At 46.0% G+C, this 24,542-nt stretch overlaps 1 protein-coding gene across 1 annotated transcript; it reads left to right on the top strand.

The window, feature by feature from the left end:
- Window positions 1-220: 220 nt before the first annotated feature.
- LOC123164109 (uncharacterized) lies at window positions 221-1,487 on the top strand. The gene is made up of 2 exons (XM_044581522.1): window positions 221-844; window positions 1,066-1,487. Exons 1-2 carry the CDS (start codon window positions 333-335, stop codon window positions 1,091-1,093), a joined length of 540 nt encoding a protein of 179 aa, XP_044437457.1. The 5' UTR covers window positions 221-332; the 3' UTR covers window positions 1,094-1,487.
- The last annotated feature ends 23,055 nt before the right edge of the window (window positions 1,488-24,542 follow it).

Genomic DNA, 24,542 nt, shown 5'->3' with positions numbered 1-24,542 from the left:
CATGGCACCATGTTCACCTATGAATTTTCATTTTTCTTGAGCCAAAAAAGAGAAATTTCTTTTCATATAGAAACACATCAGTGTTTGTGTTATGGAAGGTTAGTTTTTTTTAGGGGTTGTAGACGTTTAGGTGGGCTGGGTCTAGTGCCGAAAGCTTAGCCTTGAATAAATACTCTGCCTTGGCGCCCAACGTAACCGTCTCAACCAACCAACAGCTCTCGCTTCTTCTCTTCTCCGCCTTGCCGCAGCGCCAAGAAACCAAGAACCCACCCATCATCATCCCCACCTCTCCTTCCCCGCGCGCCTCTGCTCTCCAGCGTCACCGGCGACCGATGGAGCAGTTCCATCACGGCCACCACGTGCGGCTGCGCTGCCGCGTGCACGGCACCTTCGGCTCGTACCTGCACGCCGTCGGGGACGGGCATGGCGTCTCCCTCCACCACTCCGGGGCGTCTATGAACGAGGCTTGGGCGGTGCACCGGCACCCGGGCCAGAACGGACAGTACCTGCTCCTCCACAGCGCCGCCTACGGCCGCTACCTCGCCGCCACGGACGTGCCGGCGCCGCCCGGCCACCGCGGGCTCCGCGTCGAGCAGCGCAACTACAACCATCCTGAAGTGGATGCATTGGTTTGGCAGGCCATCCTCTCGGAATCCGGGGAAGAGGTCTACCTCCGCCACATCGGCGGCGCCTGCCTCCGCGCCAACGGGAGGTTCGGGAACAGCGACGCCACCGTCGACTACGTGGACGACCTCGACAGCATCAGCATCACCAGGCGATGCTCTGGGTCGTGGAGCCCATCCCCGCCAGGGAGATCATGCCTCGCCTTCCACGCCCGGCTTGGGTGAGTCCCATCCCTCGTTTCTTGATTCTTCCCCAATTTGCGTGAATTGGGTTCTTGGATGTTGGTAACATGCATCGGAATTTGACCGCAAAGATTGCAAATCGTGCTAATTTTCTTTCATTCGCATGCTCTGTTCTTGCCAAATTTGCGCTTTAACCGCAGCTTCTTTGATTTCTTTGGCTTGTTTGATCTGATGATGGTTTTTTCCGAGTCAACTGCAGCTTCCCGGCCATCAGCTCGTTCGGGTGATCAAGTACGTGTTGCGGAACGACCACGGGGCCCTCGTCGCCGGCGGCTCGTTCGTGTTCAGGGGGAGGTCCGTGTTCCGCCTGAGGACGCAGCTGGCCATACACATCGGGGTGTGATTAAGAGCTAGCACTTGCACTTAGCACACAGGGTTAAGAGCTAGCAAAGGGAGGGGAAGAAGAAATGCAGTGTGCGTCGGACCATGGCGACTGCGGTGGATAGTGGCTGTGGCGCCGTGTCCGACATGACGAGCATGGAATCGTCGACGAGCGACCCCGTCGGCGGCACGGCGAGCGACACCGTCGACGAACTAGTTGCAGTGCTCGCGCAAAGACAGTCGACAGAGGAGGAGAATGCAGTGCTCGCGCCATCCTGAACCGGAGCACAGCGTCGGCGAGAGGGACAAATGGGGGCGGGGACCAGGCCGTCCGCGCCAGCGGCGGCTCCGCTCGCCGCCGCCGCCTGCTGCGCGGCGCTCCTCGTCGCGGCCGCACCGCCGCAGCACCACCAGCCGCAGCGGCAGCACAAGCACGTCGGGATCGTTAGTGCAGTAGACTGCTGTCCAAAGAGAGATGAAGCTATGATCGTCGAAACCAAAAACTTACAACACAAATGTTGTGAGGAACTGCGAGATTAGGCTACTGGTCAAAGGAAAACTCAAACGATGGATCGTGCGCGACGAATCTGACAAAATTTGTCAAGAACAACTTCAAACGGGAAGACGAAATTAAGAACTTACTGCAGACGAAACTACGAACCAATCGCCTGAATGGAACCGTAGCATCGAGGTGCATCTTTTTCTTGTAGAGCTTACCTCGAATCGAAGCACCGTTGGGTAGATCGGAAGGGGCAAGGATGAAGGTTACTGAAGGTAGGAGAAGATAAGCACGCACAGGCTGCATACCGGCTCGTATCCCTCCCATCTCCCCTCGTGCAAGTGGCCCACCTTGTGAGCTCGCCTCAGCCTGGCTCGAGAGAAATTGCCGATTCCTGGGTTCCCAGCGAGGCAGGCCCAGAGGTGCTTTAAGTTTCGTGCTATGCAGGCCCAATAGTAAAACCAAGCAACCAAACAGCCTGTTCGCTTTCCGCGCCATATACTTGGTCCGAGTTCACATAGGCAACCAAACACGCCCATCATGTGCCGCCCCATATACTTGGTCCGAGTTCAGGGGGAGGTGCTCCGTGTTCTGCTGGTCCGTGTTCCGCTGGCCGCCATCGCATACTTGAATGTCGCCGACCTCGTCATGTGCCTCCCCACACGTGATGGCCGGCTTTTTCCACTCGTCGTCGACCTGCCGAGAAACCACGAGACCCTCCACATCGTCGCCCTCATCGTCGGGACGCCTGGTGAGAGCCCCTCCATATCCTCAACTTCCAGTTTCATGTCAGTTGACTGCTAATCTGCCTGTGTTTTGAACATTTTGGGTGTAGTAGTCTGAACTCTGAAAAACATATTACTGAAACCGGGTTGGTCTGAAACTTTTGATAATCTGTTTCAGACTTTCAGTTAGGAGCTAATACTGGGCAACCCCTCCCCTCGCGTCGCCTCCCCCCAGGCGGCGCCAGGGGCCCCGAAACCCTAGCGCCGCCAGCACCTTCTTGCCGCCCCTTCCTGCCGCCGCTGCCGCCGGCGTGGGCCGCGGTGGCGGCGGGCCCGGTGCCGAAGGTTTCTGGGTGGGTGGATGTGGCGGATCCCATCTGAGGCGGCGGGGGCGGATCCTCTCGTGCGATCCAACAGCGGCGGCTAGGACGGCGAATCCGGGCTGTGCGGCGGGGGTCGGAGCACCATCGCCAGCGGAGCGGCGGCCCTGCATGGACGGAGGCGGTGGCAGCGCCCCATCCGGCGGGGTGGGCTGTCCTGGTCGTGATGGTGATGGCGGTCACTGCGGATCCAACGGCCCGTTTGGATTCGTCGCGGGGAGGCCTTCCACCGACCGGCGACGCGTGGAGGGACCGGTGAGGAGATGCCGGATCTCCGCCGGAGTACCGACGGCGACATACGTCTTCGTGGCGAGGTTCCGCTCGGTTCCAGCCAGCCACGAGGTCGGGAAGACGTGGCTTCCGGTGAAAATCGCGCCTGACTGTGGTCCTGGCGGACGATGGCGGCGTCTCAGACGTCGTTCCCTTCTGGAGGCATCGTCGTTGGAGGTCACATCAACCTGATCGGGAAGTTCCGGGGGAAACCCTAGATCTGGGTATACCGGATCGGACGATGACGATGCCTTCGGTATCGTTCTCCCTCATGGGGGCATCGTTTTGGAGTAAGTGCTGGTTGGAGGGGACAAGAGGAGGAGCGGTGTTTCCTCTGCTCCATTGATGACGGCGGATCTCTGCGGCGTGGCGCAGTGGAGACTCGGCGCCTGATGAGCGGAGAAGGACTCGCGCAGGAGGGTGACGCTGCCTGGCGTCGTGGTGGCGTCGGCGGCAGTTAGACCGGGCAAGGTTGATGCAGCAGTACAGCTCTGAAGATGGATTGGTGGCAGGTGGCTGCGGCGCCCTCATACCCGGCAGGCGTCCTGGTTGAGAAGCACGCCAGACTGATGGGTGCCCATACCCGGCAGGCGTCCTCGTTGGGACCTCAAGTCTTAGATGTTAGGTTTGGCTGCGAGGTCTGTTTGGTATTAGGCCAAGACTTTCAGCGCCCCTACATCAACTGGATAGGGATAGCGACAGATGTTGCTTAGTTTGGTGGCTTTAGGTTTATTGTTGTATGACTCTGTAAGGTTTTGTGTCAATAATTAATAAAATGGCCGTATGCATAGTCCAGATGCAGAGGCCGGGGGTCATCCTCCTTTTCTAAAAAAAAAAGTTAGGAGTTAAGACTTGGAACTAGTCTGAACTGCTGTAGGATTATAGACATCAGTGTAAGTTGCTGAATTAACAGGCACGACATTGTGCTGCCTGTTGGGTTTATGGACAGATGCTAGAAGGTGGTCTGAAGATAGTTGTTCATTGTGGGTGGGGAATAATTTCGTAAGTAAAAAATCTACACTGAAACTTGACTCAGATGATTCAGTTCTTTAGTTTAATACTATGATATATGCCGCTAGTGGTAGAAGACCCAAATAAGTTCAGTCTTCCTAGTTCAGCTTCACGTAGAAGATAATGAGTTGAGTACTTGAGTTTTGTTTTTTTTTTTTTTTGACCTTTACTTTAGTTTTGTTATTCTGCTGAAAGTTTCAGTCCATCGGCAGAAAATGAATTTTGTGTTTTCACTGAGACCAGAGTTCTGAACATGGTGAGGTTAATGTGTCCTGCATTCTGCTCTGCGCGTGGTATATTTGATTCAGCCTATGGTCAGTGCTCTTGGCTGACCCTTAGGTGCCTCTTAAATTCTCCTAAATTATTCGCAGTCTTCCTTTCCGATAAGCTGTGTACAAATATTTTCTTCTCAGTACGTTATTGCCTGATCTTCTATTAATCGGCGTACATTTTATTATTATTAAAGTTTTGTTTCAAAATTCAAATTGTATCGTACTCTTTTTTAATTAAAGTTGTGTTTCAAAATTCAAATTGTATCTTTCCTGATTCAAGTTAACTATGAAAAACGATGTCAAATTAGTATTTTTAATAAAAGTTAATACTACATGTAAGGATTTCAATTTTAAATCGGAGTGGTGTGGTTATGGCTATAGTGCAGGCTTGCAGTGTAGTTAATTCTTGCAAAAGGTCAGTAAATGAATACAGATCGAAGCGAGCGAGGTGAAGTTGTCATTTGTTAGGTGAAAATGTTGGTGGGTCAATTGACCATTTGCGCCACGCTGTGTACTGAGGCGACTCTTGAAACGCATAATACACCGTACACATAGCTTCAACCTGGGCACCGGGAGAAGAAGCTGCCCAAGCTCTAGAGATGGTGGAAAGTTTGTTGTTCGTTGTTTATTACTCTGGCAAGACCTTTCCTATGCTTAAAATATGAGCTTGAGTAAGGGCGTGTTCTGACCCTCTCCCAGCTCCACCGAATCCACAACTCCACCTCTCGAGCGAGCTTCTCGCTTCACCCAGCGATCAAAAACAGTTCCGGAGCAGCCCACCTGGGAGGCAAGAAGCCTGTTGGGCGCCACTTCGAGGCAGCCCAATTCAGTACCTGGCTGTAAAGAGCCCGAAAAAAGAAAAACAAGAGAGGCTGGGCTGTACGTGGTGATGACCCGGGCTTCTGCTCCTGGCTCCGGTAGCTGTCGTCAATGGTGTTCAGGTTCGTCGCCCAGAGCAACTAGTTAACGAGCGCTCCTTCGGGAGCCTCGCAGCGATTAGCGCCACTTGGCGCCAGGGCGCTCTCAACCATTCGCCACGTGTCACACTCTGGATGCTTTCTCCGGATTTTTTTTTATTTTTTCGCACGCGTTTTCGTTTTTTAAATGGTTTTTTTTCGGTTTTTTGGACGTTTTGGTTTCCCCCGGACTTCCTTAGTTTCTTGATCAAAATAAATTTCAAAAAAAAAATTACGCGAAAAAACGTGTTTTTTTTATTTCGCGAGAGTCACGGTTTTTCTTCCGCGAGAGTCATAGTTGTGCTTTAGCGAGAGTTACGGCCGTGCCTCTCAGAAAGGGAAAAAAATACACATTTTTTGTTTTTTTTTCTTTCGCGAGAGTCACGGTTTTGCTTCCGCGAGAGACACGGTTGTGCTTTCGCGAGAGTCACGGCCGTGCCTCTCAGAAAGGGAAAAACAAAACGCGTTTTTTATTTTTTTTTCTTTCGCGAGAGTCACGGTTTTGCTTCCGCGAGAGTCACGACCGTACCTCTCGGAAAGGAAAAAATACACGTTTTCTGTTTTTTTTTTCTTTCGCGAGAGTCACGGTTTTGCTTCCGCGAGAGACATGGTTGTGCTTTCGCGAGAGTCACGGCCGTGCCTCTCAGAAAGGGAAAAACAAAACGCGTTTTTTGTTTTTTTTTCTTTCGCGAGAGTCACGGTTTTGCTTCCGCGAGAGTCACGGCCGTACCTCTCGGAAAGAAAAAAAATACACGTTTTCTGTTTTTTTTCCGCGAGAGTCACGGTTTTGCTTTGCGAGAGGCACGGTTGTGCTTTCGCGAGAGTCACAACCGTGCCTCTCGGAAACGAAAAAAACGTGTTTTCTGTTTTTTTTCATCCACGAGAGGCACGGTTGTGATTTCGTAAGAAGCATGGGCGTGCCTCTTTCGGAAAGGGAAAAAACCCGTGCTCCCGGTCCGATTTTTTCGTCTGATTTTTTCGTGAAAAAAATAGTTCGTCAAAACCTATGAACATGGGCTCTGGTTTTGAAGATCTCAACGCGAGGAATCCAACGGTGAAAACGGTTTGAGATTTGGACGCACTATTTCAAAGATAAAATGTTTTGAATAAACGGATCTACGAAAAAAGAGAAAACTCTCAGGTTGCAACAAGTGGCGCGCTGCATGGGCGCCACTTGTCGCGACCTTGAAAGGTGGAGTATTCTTTGTAACGAGTGCTCCTTAATTAGTGATTTCGTCGCCATTGCCATGGGATCGGGCAATTCCTATGGCCGTGGAAACGCCCACAGCGCCCGCAGGTGGGCCGGCCCAGTTCGCGGCAGTGCAGGGCGTTGCTATTTCATTTTGCTCGTTCGTTATTTTTTTTCCAGTTTTTTTCTGCTTGCTTCATGTTTTTCTGGTTTCTGGTTTGTTTGATTTTCTTTGTTTTTTCCTTTTCCTTTCCATTAATACACTGTGAACAATTTTATTTGTCCTCTATGAAATTTTCTCTTTTTTTTCTGTTTCTGTTTCTGTTTCTATTTGATCCGGCCGGCGACAGGGAGAAGTGGGCATGGCGGTGCGACCGGCGGCGGCGGTGAGGGTTCGAGACGAAGAGCTCTGCGCAAACGAGCGGCGTCCCGCCTCGATCCACTCCGTCCCATTAGGAATAGGTGGGCACAGTGGGACAACCCATGAAAACATGGCATGAGTTAAGTGGGAAGAAGTGGAGTCCCGCTAATGAACCAATCATCCAAAAAATGGAACGAGTGTAAGAATTAGCGGTAGAGTAAGAGAACGCCATGGAGCTTGACCTTGTCGTCCTCGCGCGAGGCGCCTACTTCGTCAATGGCGTCCAGGTGAGGTTGCCATTGCTATGGGATCGGGCAATTCCTATTTGCAAATGGCCGCAGAAACACCCCCAGCGCCCGCGGGTGGCAAATGGCCGCGGAAACGCCGCCAGCGCCCGCGCGTGGGCCGGCCCTGTTCGCCGCAGTGCTGCGCGTTGCTGTTTCATTTTGTTCATTTGTTTTTTTATATTTTTTTCGTTATTTTTTGCTTGCTTCATGTTTTTCTGCTTTTTGGTTTGTTTGATTTTCTTTGTTTTGTCCTTTTTCTTTCCATTAATACACGGTGAACAATTTTATTTGTGCTCTACGAACAATTTTCTTTTTTTTCTGTTTCTGTTTCTATTTCTTCCTTTTTCTGTTTTTTCATTCTTTTGTTTTTTATGTGCATTATACAAAGTTCATTTCATGTTTATATACAAAAATGTTTATCATATATCTAAGAAAATGCTCACTCTCTATTAAGAAATTGTTCAACATTTTTTAGAAAATGTTCATTGTGCATGTAATAATTGTTTTGCGTATATCACAGAAATGCTCGATTTGTATTCAAATATTGTTCAGCGTATATGATAAAAATGTTTAATCTGTAATTAAATTTTGTTGGGCGTATGTCACAAAAATGTTCAGCATATATTACCAAATTGTTCAATATGTATTTATCTTTTTTTATAATATATAAAAATTGAAAAGAGTGTTCAAAATTTGTTCACTTCTTAAAAATTAGTTGTCAATTAAAAAAAAACTGGAATTTGAAACTTTTTTGCAATTTCGATTTTTTAAAAACTTTAAATTCTTTGTGTTTGTCAAAATTTGTTCGGAATTTTTAATTCTTTGTTTACAGTTTTCTTGAATTGTTAAAAAAAACATAAGAAGTTCGATACTTAAAGTATCTCCCTGCCTATCAATCAGCTAAATCGAACAGATCAATTGGTTAAGTCTGTGACGTCACGAGCGGGACGTCACGAGTTCGAGCTCTCGCTCCTGGAGGTATTTCTTTTGATTTTTGTATGCGCTAGAGTTCTTAACCTCTTAATGGGCCGGCCCATCTGCGTCGAACTCCAGCGGAAGCTCGACCCTTTGCCACCCGCGAGCGGCAAATAGGAGCTCTCATGGGATCGCTACTCCAGGCTGGTGGTGGGACTAGCGTCGCTAAGCACGGGATTCGGCGGGAACGAGGTCGGGATGGCTGGATCTGTAGTCGGCGGGGAGGATCCGGCCGGCGACAGGGAGAAGCGGGCGTGGCGGCGCGACTGGCGGCGGCGGTGAGGGTTCGAGACGAAGAGCTCTGCGCGAATGAGCGAGGGGGAGAGGGAAAACGATTTGATCCAGGTTGGTTCTGTGCACGAGCAAGGGTCACGCTACAGGTGGGACTGCCTGTGGGCGTCCCGCCTCGATCCACTCCATCCCATTAGGAATAGGTCGGCACAGTGGGACAACCCATGAAAACATGGCATGGGTTAAGTGGGAAGAAGTGGAGTCCCGTGATGATGTTTGCCAAGACTACGTCGGTGTTTCCCCCAAGAGGAGAGGATGATGTAGCACAACAACGGTAGGTATTTTCCTCAGTAATGAAACCAAGGTATCGAACTAGTAGGAGAACCAAGCAACACAACGTAAACAGCCTCTGCACACAAATAACAGCCACTCGCAACCCGACGTGTTAAAGGGGTTGTCAATCCCTTTCGGGTACGGCGCCAGAAGGCACGATGACGGGAGAAAATTATGATAGATTGAAATAATGGATCACAAATAAAATAAAGTGCAGCAAGATATTTTTGTATTTTTGTTTTAATAGATCTGAATAAAAACGCAAAGGAAAAATAGATCGCAAGGCAAATATATGAGAAATAAGACCCGGGGGCCGTAGGTTTCACTAGTGGCTTCTCTCGAGAAAAATAGCAAACGGTGGGTAAACAAATTACTGTTGGGCAATTGATAGAACTTCAAATACTCATGACGATATCCAGGCAATGATCATTATATAGGCATCACGTCCAAGATTAGTAGACCGAGTCCTGCCTGCATCTACTACTATTACTCCACACATCGACCGCTATCCAGCATGCATCTAGTGTATTAAGTTCATGGAAAAATGGAGTAATGCAATAAGAACAATGACATGATGTAGACAAGATCCGTTTATCTATATGGCGGTAGATATAGATCTCTTCTTTTTATCCTTAGTAGCAACGATACATACGTGTCGGTTCCCCTTCTGTCACTGGGATCAAGCACCGTAAGATCGAACCCACTACCGGGCACCTCTTCCCATTGCAAGATAAATAGATCAAGTTGGCCAAACAAAACCCAAATATCGGAGAAGAAATACGAGGCTATAAGAGATCATGCATATAAGAGATCAAAGAAACTCAAATAACTTTCATGGATATAAAAAGATATGACTGATCATAAACTTGAAGTTCATCAGATCCCAACAAACACACTGCAAAAAGAGTTACATCATATGGATCTCCAAGAGACCATTGTATTGAGAATCAAAAGAGAGAGAGGAAGCCATCTAGCTACTAACTACAGACCCGAAGGTCTACAAAGAACTACTCACGCATCATCGGAGATGCACCAATGGAAGTGGTGAACCCCTCCTTGATGGTGTCTAGATTGGATCTGGTGGTTCTGGACTCTGCGGCGGCTAGATGAATATTTCATCAACTCCCCTAGGGTTTGTGGATTTTTGGGGTATTTATAGAGCAAAGAGGCGGTCCGGGGGCACCCGAGGTGGGCACAACCCACCAGGGCGCGCCTGGGCCTCCTGGCGTGCCCTGGTGGGTTGTGCCCCCCTCGGGGCACCCCCAGGTGCAACCAAGTCCCATTGCCTTCCTTCTGGCCCATAAAAAATCATCGTGGAGTTTCGTGGCATTTGGACTCCGTTTGATATTGATTTCCTGCGATGTAAAAAACATGGAAAAACAACAACTGGCACTTGGCACTATGTCAATAGGTTAGTACCAAAAATGATATAAATGACTATAAAATGATTATAAAACATCCAAGATTGATAATAAAACAGCATGGAACAATAAAAAATTATAGATACGTTGGAGACGTATCAGCATCCCCAAGGTTAACTCGTACTCGTCCTCGAGTAGGTAAGTGATAAAAATAGAATTTTTGATGTGGAGTGTTGTTCATCAAGTCATATCATATTCTTTTCTTCATAGCATGGACATTTGGACTTTTCATGTGATTCAAAGCAATAGTCTAGTCTTGACATAATAATTTAGATACTCAAGCATATCAACAAGCAACCATGTCTTTCAAAATATCAATGCTAAAACAAGTTATCCCTAGCCCATCATGCTCAAACATTGATCCATTCATGAAACACACTCGAATATTAGCTACACCCAATACATAAGTACGATCATATTGCCTCTTAGTTGGTGCTTTTATAAGAGAAGATGGAGACTCAAAATAAATTGCATAAAGTAAAATAAGGGCCCTTCGCAGAGGGAAGTAGGGATTTGTAGAGGTGCCAGAGCTCAAAGAGAAAAATTAGATAAAAATATTTTGGGAGGTGTATCCATTCCACCAACGAAAACGACGTAGAGCTACGAACTCTTTCCATGCTAGATATGCCATAGGCGGTTCCCAAACAGAAAATAAAGGTTATTCCTTTTTCCACCATTCTTTCACTTTCCATGGCTAGCCGTATCCACGGGTGCCTTCCATACCAACACTTTTCAGGGAATTTATTATTTGACAACATAAAGTAATTTTTTTTTTGCATTTCGGGACTGGGAATCCCTAAAACCTTTGCCTTACTCTCATGCAATGACAAGTGAATAAACACTCATCTTGAGAATAACACATCTAGCATGGAAAATATTAGCCACTCGTTACCGTTCCGCGAGCGAGACAAACACACAAAAGAGAAGTTTATTTTGAAATTAGAGATGACACATGCAAATTTGCTTAGAACGACAAAAGAATACCGCATATAGGTAGATATAGTGGACTCATGTGGCAAAACTGGTTTAAAGGATTTTGGATGCACAAGTAGAGGTCATACTTAGTGCAAAACGAAGGCTAGCAAAAAGATTGAGAAGCGACCAACCAAGAAACGAATAATTTCGTAAAGCAAGCCGAATAATGCACCACAAGTAGGATATAATTTTCATTGCATGATTATTGACTTTCATGCATGCATAGGGAATCACAAACCTTAGCACCAATATTCTTAGTAGAGCACAATTACTCATCAACATAACTCACATATCACATCATCATATCTCAAAACTATTACTAAGAATCAAGTTTATTTTGCCAATGATCTTCATGGCAATTTTTTACTTTATCCTTCTTGGATATCTATCACTTTGGGACTAATTTTCATGTGTTACTTTTCATAAGCTCAAACAAATATAAGTGAAGATCATGAGCATAACAAATTTTCTTTCTCTCAAAATAATTGAAGTGAAGCAAGAGAGAATTTCCTCAAAATTTTACTAACTCTCAAATAAATCTAAGTGGAGCAAGAGAGCATTTCTTCAAAAATAACTAAGCACACCGTGCTAAAAAAGATATAAGTAAAGCAATAGAGCAAGTCCTAGCTCATAAAAGGTTTAAGTGAAGCACAGAGAGCAATTCTAACAAGTCATGATATAATTTTGGATCTCTCAAATAGTTGTGTCCTGCAAGGATTGATGACTTAAAACACAAAATAAAATAAGCAAAGACACATATCATACAAGACGCTCCAAGCAAAACACATATCATGTGGCGAATAAAAATATAGCCTCGAGTAAAATACCGATAGTTGTTGGAAGAAAGCGGGGATGCCACTCGGGGGCATCCCCAAGCTTAGTTGGTTGCTCATTCTTGGATAATATCTTGGGATGCCGGGGCATCCCCAAGCTTAGGCTCTTACATCCTTCCTTCATCCATCGTAAGATAACCCAAAACTTGAAAACTTCAATCACACAAACTCAACAAAACCTTTGTGAGATCCTTTGGTATAAGAAAGCAAACCACTACTATAAGTGCTGTGTTAAACCAATTCATATATTTTTTGTATTATATCTACTGTATTCCAACTTTTCTATGGCAAAAACTCATCAAAGATAACCATCGAGCCATCAAAATAAGCACACAACACAAAGAAACAGAATCTGTCAAAACAGAACAGTCTGTAGTAATCTGACTTTGGCGAATACTTCTGTAACTCAAAAAATTCTACCAAAATAGGACGACCTGGGTAATTTGTATATTAATCTTATTCAAACAGAATCAGAGAAAAATCTCTTTTCTGTGATTTATAAAAATTATTTTCGTGAGCGCAAAGTTTCTGCCTTTTTCAGCAAGATCAAACAACTATCACCCAAGAAGATCCTATCGGTCTTACTTGGCACAAAAACTAATTGAAACATAAAAAGCACAATCATACTAGAGGCATAATTGTATAAACACACAATAACAGAAAGCAAAAAGCAAAAAAAAATTATTCATTGGGTTGCCTCCCAACAAGCGCTATAGTTTTACGCCCTTAGCTAGGTATAATATTTCAATGATGCTCACACAACAGATAATAATCGAAACACAAAGAGAGCATCATGAAACATTTGACAAACACATTTAAGTCTAACATAATTCCTATGCATAGGAATTTTATAGGAAAACAAATTATCACGACAAGAAACATCTTGCATATGCAAAGGAGAGGAATAAAACATTGACAATCTCAACACAACGAGAGGAAATTTAATAACATGAAAATTTCTACAACCATATTTTCCTCTCTCATAATAATTATATGTATGATCATAATCAAATTCAATAATATAACTATCATATAAAATTTTCTCTTTATGATCCACATGCATGCAAAGTTGACACTCTTCCAAAATAGTGGGATCATCAAATAAAGTCATGACCTCTCCAAACCCACTTTCATCAAGAATTTCATAAGAATGAACACTCTCCAAATATGTGGGATTATTTTTAGCTAAAGTTGACACTCTTCCAAACCCACTTTCAATATTATTGCAAATATATTCATCATGAGGCTTAAATAATTTTTCAAGATCATAAGAAACATTATCACCCCAATCATGATCATTGCAATAAGTAGCGGACATAACAAAACAAGCATCCCCAAGCTTGGGGTTTTGCATATTTTTAGCACAATTGACATTAATAGAATTTATAGTAAAATTATTGCAATCATGCTTTTCATACAAGGAGCTATCATGAATCACTTCATAAATTTCTTCATCACAATTTTCAGATTCACGGATCTCAAGCAAAACTTCATAAAGATAATCTAGCGCACTCAACTCACTAGCAATTGGTTCATCATGACTGGATCTTTTAAAAAGATTAGCAAGTGGATGGGGATCCATATCAATAGATTTTTAGCAAGCAAAGATGCAATCATATAGAAGGCACATGGCAACACAAGCAAACAAAAGATCTGACGAGAAAAAGGAGAACGAAAAAGAGGGCGAATAAAACGGCAAATTTTTGTGAAGTGAGGGAGAGGAAAATGAGAGGCAAATGGCAAATAATGTAAATTGCGAGGAGATGAGATTTGTGATTAGGAACCTGGTTATGTTGAAGATCCTCCCCGGCAACGGCGCCAGAAATTCGTGCGGAGCCGGGAGACTATCTTGACTTGATCCTCCCCGGCAACGGCGCCAGAAAATTCCCTTGATGATGTTTGCCAAGACTACGTCGGTGTTTTCCCCAAGAGGAGAGGATGATGTAGCACAGCAACGGTAGGTATTTCCGTCAGTAATGAAACCAAGGTATCGAACAAGTACGAGAACCAAGCAACACAACGTAAACAACCCCTGCACACAAATAACAGCCACTCGCAACCCGACGTGTTAAAGGGGTTGTCAATCCCTTTCGGGTACGGCGCCAGAAGGCACTATGACGGCAAAATTATGATAGATTGAAATAATAGATCATAAATAAAATAAAGTGCAGCAAGATATTTTTGATTTTTGTTTTAATAGATCTGAATAAAAACGCAAAGGAAAGATAGATCGCAAGGCAAATATATGAGAAATAAGACTCGGGGGCCGTAGGTTTCACGAGTGGCTTCTCTCGAGAAAAATAGCAAACGGTGGGTAAACAAATTACTGTTGGGCAATTGATAGAACTTCAAATACTCATGACGATATCCAGGCAATGATCATTATATAGGCATCACGTCCAAGATTAGTAGACCGACTCCTGCCTGCATCTACTACTATTACTCCACACATCGACCGCTATCCAGCATGCATCTAGTGTATTATGTTCATGGAAAAACGGAGTAATGCAATAAGAACGATGACATGATGTAGACAAGACCCGTTTATCTATATGGCGGTAGATATAGATCTCGTCTTTTTATCCTTAGTAGCAACGATACATATGTGTCGGTTCCCCTTCTGTCACTGGGATCAAGCACCGTAAGATCGGACCCACTACCGGGCACCTCTTCCCATTGCAAGATAAATAGATCAAGTTGGCCAAACAAAACCCAAATATCGGAGAAGAAATACGAGGCTATAAGAGATGATGCATATAAGAGATCAAAGAAACTCAAATAACTTTCATGGATATAAAAGATATGTCTGATCATAAACTCGAAGTTCATCAGATCCCAACAAACACATCGCAAAAAGAGTTACAACATATGGATCTCCAAGAGACCATTGTATTGAGAATCAAAAGAGAGAGAGAGAGGAAGCCATCTAGCTACTAACTACAGACCCGAAGGTCTACAAAGAACTACTCACGCATCACCGGAGAGGCACCAATGGAAGTGGTGAACCCCTCCGTGATGGTGTCTAGATTAGATCTGGTGGTTCTGGACTCTGCGGCGGCTGGATGAATATTTCGTCGACTCCCCTAGGGTTTGTGGATTTTTGGGGTATTTATAAAGCAAAGAGGCGGTCCGGGGGGCACCCGAGGTGGGCACAACCCACCAGGGCGCGCCTGGGCCTCCTGGCGCGCCCTGGTGGATTGTGCCCCCCTTGGGGCACCCCCAGGTGCAACCAGGGCCCATTGCCTTCCTTCTGGCCCATAAAAAATCATTGTGGAGTTTCGTGGCATTTGGACTCCGTTTGATATTGATTTCCTGCAATGTAAAAAACATGAAAAAAACAGCAACTGGCACTTGGCACTATGTCAATAGGTTAGTCCAAAAAAATAATATAAAATGACTATAAAATAATTATAAAATATCCAAGATTGATAATAAAATAGCATGGAACAATCAAACATTAGAGATACGTTGGAGACGTATCATCCCGCTAATGAACCAATCATCCAAAAAATGGAACGAGTGTAAGAATAAGCGGTAGAGTAAGAGAACGCCATGGAGCTTGACCTTGTCATCCTCGCGCGAGGCGCCTACCTCTATTTTGACGCCCCTAGTATGGTGAGGTTGGACTGCACAACGCGCATCTCAGCGGCCAAGCAGGTCAGCCTCTGTGACGTTCACACCGGCGGCAGGGTCTGTGAGCTGGCTGCGACCAGGTGTGGTGCCTGATTGCATAACTCCTGCCGGTCAGCCGGTCCGCCCTTCTGCATCTGCCCAGCATGGGCGCCATGGGCTGCGCTGTGAGTGACTAAGTCAACCCAGACTTAGAGCATCTCCACTCGCGCCCCCAGGACGCCGAATTCCGCCGTTTCAGCCCATTTTTTGGCCCGGCGATCCTAGGCCGAACCCAGCGCACTGGGGCGCTTGGGGGCTCCGGCGGGAGGAAAAGCCACGCATGGGCCACCACTGTCAGGCAAAAAAGTATTTTGCACGTCTAGATTCGCCCCCCACGCGCACGCCCCCTTCCGCCGCCGTGCCGATCTCGGCGCCGACTACCTACCCACCGCCGCTAGGAAAGGCCATTTACCACGCCGAAAAAGAGAGGGTTCGCTGTGGCAGCCTCCACCTCACTCCTGGGCGAGCTTTCCGTCGCTCCGGCCACGCAGGCGGGGATACCGGCGGCTGCGTACCTACCACGCCGGCCAGGCGCCAGGTGTTCGGCGATTTGTTTGCTCGGCGATGGACTAAGACGACGAGGAGGCATTCGCGGCGTTGTTGGAGGAGGAAGCCAATGTCGACGCCCATGACGAAGAGCACCTCATGGTCCTCGCCGCTATGGTCGGCCTGTTCACGAGCAATTAAAAGCCGCAGCAAGGTGGCTCGGCACCGGGCCGGCTGAAGGCAAAGCAGAGGCATCGACTGAAAGGCTATTGCTTGGTCTACGCCGACTACTTCGCCGACGCTCCACTGCACGGCGAGAAAGTATTTCAGCGCCGTTATCGGATGAGCTGAAAGCTCTTGCTTAGGATTGTGAATTCCATCCGTGAGTTCGACAGCTATTTTAAGTGCAAGAAGGATTGCATCGGCACACTTGGTTTCACCTTTCTCCAAAAGTACACGACAGCTATGAGGATGCTTGCATACGGAGCTCCCGGTGATATACAGGAAGACTATGGATGCATGGCCGAGTCCATCACCATTGACTGTTTGTACAAGTTCTATAGGGCAGTGGTGGAAGTGTTTGGACCATGATACTTGCGATCACCCAATGCCGAAGACACTGCTTGGATCCTAGCACAGAATGCAGCAAGAGGATTTCCTGGGATGCTTGGAAGCATCGACTGCATGCATTGGGCATGCATAAACTGTCCATTTGCTTGGCAGGGGATGTACAAAGGCGCAAAGGAGCTTGCAGTGTTGTTCTTGAGGTAGTGGCCACACATGACCTCTAGATTTGGCACTCCTTCTTTCGCATGCCAGGAACTCACAATGACATCAACGTACTGCAGTGCTCGAATGTCTTTGCCAAGCTTGTTGAAGGTCATGCTCATTCGGTGAACTTCGAGGTCAATGGGCGCCACTACAACAAGGGAATCTACCTAGCAGATGGCATCTATCCGAGATGGTCCACATTTGTGAAGACTTTCTCAAACCCTGTGCCATGAGGCAAGAACTCCTACTTTGCCAAGTGTTAGGAGGCTTGCAGGAAGGATGTCGAGCGGACATTTGGTGTGCCCCAATATCGATTTGTTGTTGTTCGGTACCCCGCCCTGACCTGGTCGAAAGATCAAATGTGCGAAGTCATGACTTGCTGTGTCATCTTGCACAACATGATCATTGAGAGCGAGCAGGAAGAGCCAGTGTTTGAGACTGAACCATATTACAGGCAGGGTCCTCTTGCCCAAGTTGATCACCAGCTACCGGCAACCTGGACTGCATTTCTCAATGTGCGTCAGGAGATCTTAGACCCACAAGTGCATCAACAACTACAACACGATCTGGTGGAGCACCTATGGAGGCTCAAGGGCAACGCCTAGCTCAGCGTGTGATAAAATATGAGTTTTTATTTGTTGAACTATTTGATTTGTATTGATTTATTGAACTATTTGATTTATATTGATTTCTATGATGAACCATGTGATAAAAATTAGTTTTTGTTGAATTTGTGCCAAAGCACGCTGAATATGGGCCAAAATTGGTCCAATCTGCGCCGAAAGTGGGCCGAAATTGGCGGCTGGGGGCGACCTGGGGGGGTCGGCTGGGAACCTGAGCCACCCCCCACGCCGATTTTTCCGCCAGTTGGCCACCAGGCGGCGCTATTTCAAGGGGGGGGGGGGGGGGGGGGGGACAGCTGGAGAAAAACCTCGTCTTAGCGAAACGGACATGGTCACAGGGCTGCCTCCGTACGGAACCCTCTACGGTCTTGCGTACATAACCTTGGGAATGGTTTGGACTGAAACTTCAGTTTCAGTTTGGTTTTTCTATTGGTTTGTCTTGGATTGGATTGAATGGTTTGACCCCCTGTGGTAATCTGGTTTGGTATGGGCTTTATCAATGATACTAGATTGGCTGGGTTTGGTCTGGATGGAGACCGAATTGCCACATGCCGTTTCAACCCATAGATAAAAACTGGATCGAGCGACCAAATTCGATCGTAGTATGTGTGTACGAGAACATCAGCCATCGCGAGCGCCGGCGGCGGCTAAAGCTCCAACCTCCGCGTCCAAGCACTCACGACCAGATTATGGAGGTCGTCACGAGGGGCGCCCTTCCCCTCTCCTCTTCTCTCTCTCTCTCCCGCCCCCTCTCTATGTTTCTCTCTCTCCCCTCTCCATCCTCTCTCTCTCGTATGGTTCTATCTATGTCCATGGTTTGAAAAGTTTGGGTTCAAACTGTATGTGAGGAATGATTTGGATTAGTTTGGCTTGAACAATACGACAGTTTGGATTAGTTTGGACTCTAGCACCTACAGTTTGGATTGAATTGGTTTGGTAGGTGGGTCTGTACCAAAGTTTTAAATCGCGGGCGAAACTCGAGCGATCGCGGCGCAATCGCTGGCTGGGAGCCTTCCCGCGACGCTATCGCTGAAAAAACGCTATCTGCGGTAATCACGCGATCGCTGCGCGAAACGGCGCTAAACCCTTCGCTGTCGCTGCAATTTAGCTGGGACAGGCCGAAAGAGAGGCCCAAAAAGGGCTCGGCCCAATTTTTGCCCCGATAAGCCAGAGGAGCTCTTCCAGAAACCTAGCATCATCTCCCTCTCTTCCCGTTCCCTTCCTTCCCTCCACCGAAAACGTTGTGGCGGCTGCGCGGTTACTCACAGGTGCGCTCGGCAGGCCGGCCGTTGCTTGGCCGGAAGCAGTGACGGCAAGGCGACGCCCAAGACTCCGGGCAGTTTCTGCAACAGTGGGCTGCGACCACGTTCCGCCCCATAGCTTCACACCACGGTCAGGAAGGCTGCGACCGGCGACGAGGGACCTCTGCACAACGACGTCTATGAGTCCTCCAATCCTCTCTGTCCTTCATTCATTTGTTGATTCAGTACAGGAAGAATATGTTTGTTGCCTTCACTCGTTTGGCATTTGGTTCAGTAGCAGAACAGCTAGTAGATCTAGACTGCAGCCGATTTGTGAACACTTGTTTTCTGAACTTATACCCTGTTTTCTACCGAAAATCCTCTGTTTTCTGAGACAAATATGCAGATGTACTACTTGAGACTTGAGAATGACAAGCACGTGCACTGTTCCTGCGAAAGTGCTTAGCGGCCGCTATTGCGGGCTATAGCGGCTGGCCGAGCCAGCCGCGAAATGACTTTGCCCGCGATTTGAAACTTTGGTCTGTACTAGTATATATTGGCTGGATTTGGTCTGGATTACCTACTATTCCTAGGTTTATGAGTACATCAATTCTCACCGGAACCGGCCGGAGACATCGCAACATGAGGGTCATTGGGCGAATCGCCGATTGGCCGGTGGTGCTGGGACGGAGACGCCAGCGGGAGACATAGAAGCACTCAGTTTTCCATTGATCTGGTCATCGCGCGTATGAAAGATTGGGCATGGGATGCGTCGCCAGATTGGCCGGTGGGTCTGCACTCTGTAGGGCCTCCAGGTTGGGCGGGTGCTTCCCGGCGAGTAGTGCAATTGACAAGGGATCATGTGCACCTGTGCTCCCGTCCTCTCTATTCTTTGATGAGAAATCGTTCTTCTTCATCTTAGGAAACTAGTAAGGGACTAGAAGTGGGTCTAGCGGGTTCCCGGTGGGTTAACTGGGGTAGCACATCAATATTTTGTTGTGTTTCATGGGTGCCTACTGAACACTTCTAAGTGAGATGGGAAGATGAGTCCCACCATAGCCCACCCCACCGGCAGCCTGAAGCAAGGGGGAGAGCGAATCATTTTCCTGGGCGGTGGCAAACTCTTGTAAATAGGTGGAACTCCAGATTCTGTTCAATCGCGAAACTCGATTTTCTCTGCTTCTCAAAAATGCACTACAGCCCAAGACAACTTCCTGAAGTCAGCTTCACGGAGCAAATGCGTTTCGGCTGCGTTTTCACTTTGGAGTTTGTGCAGCTAAGAGTGGAGAGGTTCAGAACAGGCCCTAAATTGCCAAAAATGACCACAATTACGTCTGACAGTTCCAAAACCCACCATTTCATAAAAGTTCACCGGAAACACCGATTTTGAGTAATTGTGTTGCCCAAAGCACTAACTAGTCAATTGATCACATATTGATAGGTTGCATGCCTAGACTCGATGACATTTGGTGCAAGGGGACGACCTGCTCGGTAAAACCGAGGAGCACATGAACATGGTAAGTAGGTCAAAGATTACAGTGAGTGTGAAGGAGAAAGATACGAACAAGTGGGAAAGGAGATGGACTCATGATAATAGGTACTCCGTCCATGTAAAAAATGCTCTTATATTACAGGACGCGCGGGGGGGGGGGGGGGGGGGGGGGTATAGATGAGATCAAAGTAGTCGCACTCGTGATTTTAAATTAGATCGGAGTTCTAATGTAGGATCAAAAATCGTAGACACGTGACTATTAGGATGGTAGTATGTAGATTCTACTAACCAAAATTATAGAATCATAGAGGTACGTTTGGAGCATAAAGTTGTTGAATTGTATAATATAATCATGATTCTGACAACCTTGGATGACATGGAAGGAGTTGCGGGGTTGTGAGGAGGTGAGGATTTTGGGACAGGTTACTATATGGTAACATGATAGCACATGAGGAAGGAGTTTTTTTTTTGAAAAGGAGGATATATTAATATCGTGAAGATACCAATTACACTCAGGCTCTGCCCCAAAAAGAAGTCACAAAGACGTCCAGGATGTACACAACCCGAAAAGAAAAGAAAAAAGAAGGAACAAAACGAAGGCCTAACTACAGTGATCAACTCCTCTCAGTAGCAACACACAAACCACCACCAAAGACAAACACTCGAAAAACATAAAAGGTCATCAAAAGCGGCGCCTTCAAGAAGGAAACAAATGCACAAGCACCATCGTCGCCTGACCCAAGATCATAAGTTTTCATCCTGAAGAAAGACCGAGCTGTCAAAACAATACCTTCAACAAGGCAAAGAGATAAACTAAGAAATGAGAGCAATCAAGTGCGTAAGAGGGTTGGGCAGTGGGATAGAGAGAGCTCTGGACAGAATGCTCGGCCGGGGTCTTGCCGTTGGCTAGCCTCTCTAACATAAGTGCAAAAATTGACTTGTTTGTCAAACATGTGGGTCTGATGCACTTATTGCTGTGGTGCTCCTCAATGCACTATCTTTCTGGTGCACTTGTTGAAAACTAAGTAGTAGCCTAGTGCCAATGTTTTTTTGAAGAAACCTCGTCAGAGGGTGGGGAGCACCCTCATTGCATTATAGAAGAAGAAAGTTGATCCAGTTAATGTGGGAAACCGGACCCAAAAACCAAACAAGCACGGTTAATTAAGGAAAACCGGGAAAAACCACACACCACACACAAGTAGCTATCAAGGAATGTCATCCGAGCCATATACGAGGGCGCCTAGGCCCAAGACCATCAAAAGCACCTCATATCCAACCAAGTCAACCTCCTCAACCTCAAGAGAACGCCCACAACCAGCAGAGCACTGATGTCTACTACGCAACCTTCTTCTTGTAGACGTTGTTGGGCCTCCAAGTGCAGAGATTTGTAGGACAGTAGCAAATTTCCCTCAAGTGGATGACCTAAGGTTTATCAATCCGTGGGAGGCGTAGGATGAAGATGGTCTCTCTCAAGCAACCCTGCAAGCAAATAAAAAAGAGTCTCTTGTGTCCCCAACACACCCAATACAATGGTAAATTGTATAGGTGCACTAGTTCGGCGAAGAGATGGTGATAAAGTGTAATATGGATGGTAGATATAGGTTTTTGTAATCTGAATTTATAAAACCAGCAAGGTAACTAGTAACAAAAGTGAGCGAAAATGGTATTGCAATGCTTGGAAACAAGGCTAAGGGTTCATACTTTCACTAGTGCAAGTTCTCTCAACAATGATAACACAATTAGATCATATAACAATCCCTCAACGTGCAACAAAGAGTCACTCCAAAGTCACTAATAGCGAAGAACAAACGAAGAGATTATTGTAGGATACGAAACCACCTCAAAGTTATTCTTTCTGATTGACCTATTGGGCTATTCCTATAAGTGTCACAAACAACCCTAGTGTTCGTACTAAAATAACACCTTAAGATACACATCAACCAAAACCCTAATGTCACCTAGATACTCCAATGTCACCACAAGTATCCCCGGGTTTGATTATACGATATGCATCACACAATCTCAGATACATCTATTCGAACCAACACAAAGAACTTCAAAGAGTGCCCCAAAGTTTCTACCGGAGAGTCAAGACGAAAACGTGTGCCAACCCCTATGCATAAGTTCACAAGGTCACAGAACCCGCAAGTTGATCACCAAAACATACATCAAGTGCATCACGTGAATATCCCATTGTCACCACAGATAAGCACATGCAAGATATACATCAAGTGTTCTCAAATCCTTAAAGACTCAATCCGATAAGATAACTTCAAAGGGAAAACTCATCCATTACAAGAAAGTAGAGGGGGAGAAACATCATAAGATCCAACTATAATAGCAAAGCTCGCGGTACATCAAGATCGTGCCAAATCAAGAACACGAGAGAGAGAGAGAGATCAAACACATAGCTACGGGTACATACCCTCAGCCCCGAGGGTGAACTACTCCTCCTCGTCATGGAGAGCGCCGGGATGGTGAAGATGGCCACCGGTGATGATTTCCCCCTCCGGCAGGGTGCCGGAATAGGGTCCCGATTGGGTTTTCGTGGATACAGAGGCTTGCGGTGGCGGAACTCCCGATCTAGGTTCTGTTCTGGAGGTTTGGGGATATATAAGAGGTGTTGGCATCAGGTACAAGTCAGGGGGACCCACGAGGCAGCCACAAGGCAGGGGGCATGCCCCCACCCTTGTTGTGGCCTCGGGACTCCTCTGGTGTAACTCCGGTACTCCATGGGCTTCTTTTGGTCCAAAAATAATCTCCGGAAAGTTTCAGCTCAATTGGACTCCGTTTGATATTCCTTTTTTACGAAACCCAAAAACAAGGAAAAATTGGAAACAGGCACTGGGCTCTAGGTTACTAGGTTAGTCCCAAAAATCATATAAAATAGCATATAAATGCATATAAAACATCCAAGATAGATAATATAATAGCATGGAACAATCAAAAATTATAGATACGTTCGAGACGTATCAAGCATCCCCAAGCTGAATTCCTTCTCGTCCTCGAGTATATGGTGGGTTTATGGTACTGGCGAAAGTTGCGCGGTGCTAGAGAGGCTAGCAATGGTGGAAGGGTGAGAGCGTGTATAATCCATGGACTCAACATTAGTCATAAATAACTCACATACTTATTGCAAAAATCTATTAGTCATCGAAACAAAGTACTACACACATGCTCCTAGGGGGATAGATTGGTAGGAAAGGACCATCGCTCGTCCCCGACCGGCACTCATAAGGAAGACAGTCAAAAAAATATCTCATGCTCCAACTTCGTTACATAACGGTTCACCATACGTGCATGCTATGGGACTCACAAACCTTAACATAAGTATTTCTCAAATTCACAACTACTCACTAGCATGACTCTAATATCACCATCTTCGTATCTCAAAACAATCATAAGGAATCAAACTTCTCATAGTATTCAATGCACTTTATATGAAAGTTTTTATTATATCCCTCTTGGATGCCCATCATATTTGGACTAAATTCATAACCTAAGAAAACTACCATGTTGTTTAAGACTCTCAAAGTAATATAAGTGAAGCGTAAGAGTTCATCAATTTCTTCAAAATAAAACTACCACCGTGCCCTAAAAAGATATAAGTGAAGCACTAGAGCAAATGACACACTACTCCAGAAGATATAAGTGAAGATCAATGAGTAGTCGAATAATTATGTAACTATGTGAAGACTCTCTAACATTTAAGTATTTCTGATCTTGGGATATTATTCAAACAGCAGCAAAACAAAATAAAATAAAATGATGCTCCAAGCAAAACACATATCATGTGGTAAATAAAAATATAGCTCCAAGTAAGGTTACCGATGAACGAAGACAAAAGAGGGGATGCCTTCCGGGGCATCCCCAAGCTTGGGCTCTTGGTTGTCCTTGAATATTACCTGGGGTGCCTTGGGCATCCCCAAGCTTAGGCTCTTGCCACTCTTTATTCCGTAGTCCATCAAAACTTTACCCAAAACTTGAAAACTTCACAACACAAAACTTAACAGAAAACTCGTAAGCTCCGTTAGTATAATAAAACAAATCATTCACTTTGGTACTGTCAAGAAAAGATTCATAATTTTTCTCACATGATGCCTACTGTACCCTTTCATTTCTACAATTTATATTAAGCAATATAAGCCATAGAAACTAGAAAACAAGCAAATTATGCATCAAAAACAAAATCTGTCAAAAACAGAACAATCTGTAAAGATCTGAATTTAAATCATACTTCTGTAACTCCAATTTTTTTGAAATATTAGGACAATCGAGAAAATTTGTATATCAATCTTGTGTAAAAAATTAAGATAAAAATCAGGTTCCAGTGAATTTTAGATATTCCTGGA

The sequence above is a fragment of the Triticum aestivum genome, chromosome 7D (assembly GCF_018294505.1).
Source record: "Triticum aestivum cultivar Chinese Spring chromosome 7D, IWGSC CS RefSeq v2.1, whole genome shotgun sequence".
Taxonomy (NCBI): Eukaryota; Viridiplantae; Streptophyta; class Magnoliopsida; order Poales; family Poaceae; genus Triticum; species Triticum aestivum.
Note: the sequence above shows the minus strand (reverse complement) of the source record. Positions and strands in the feature narration are given on the sequence as shown.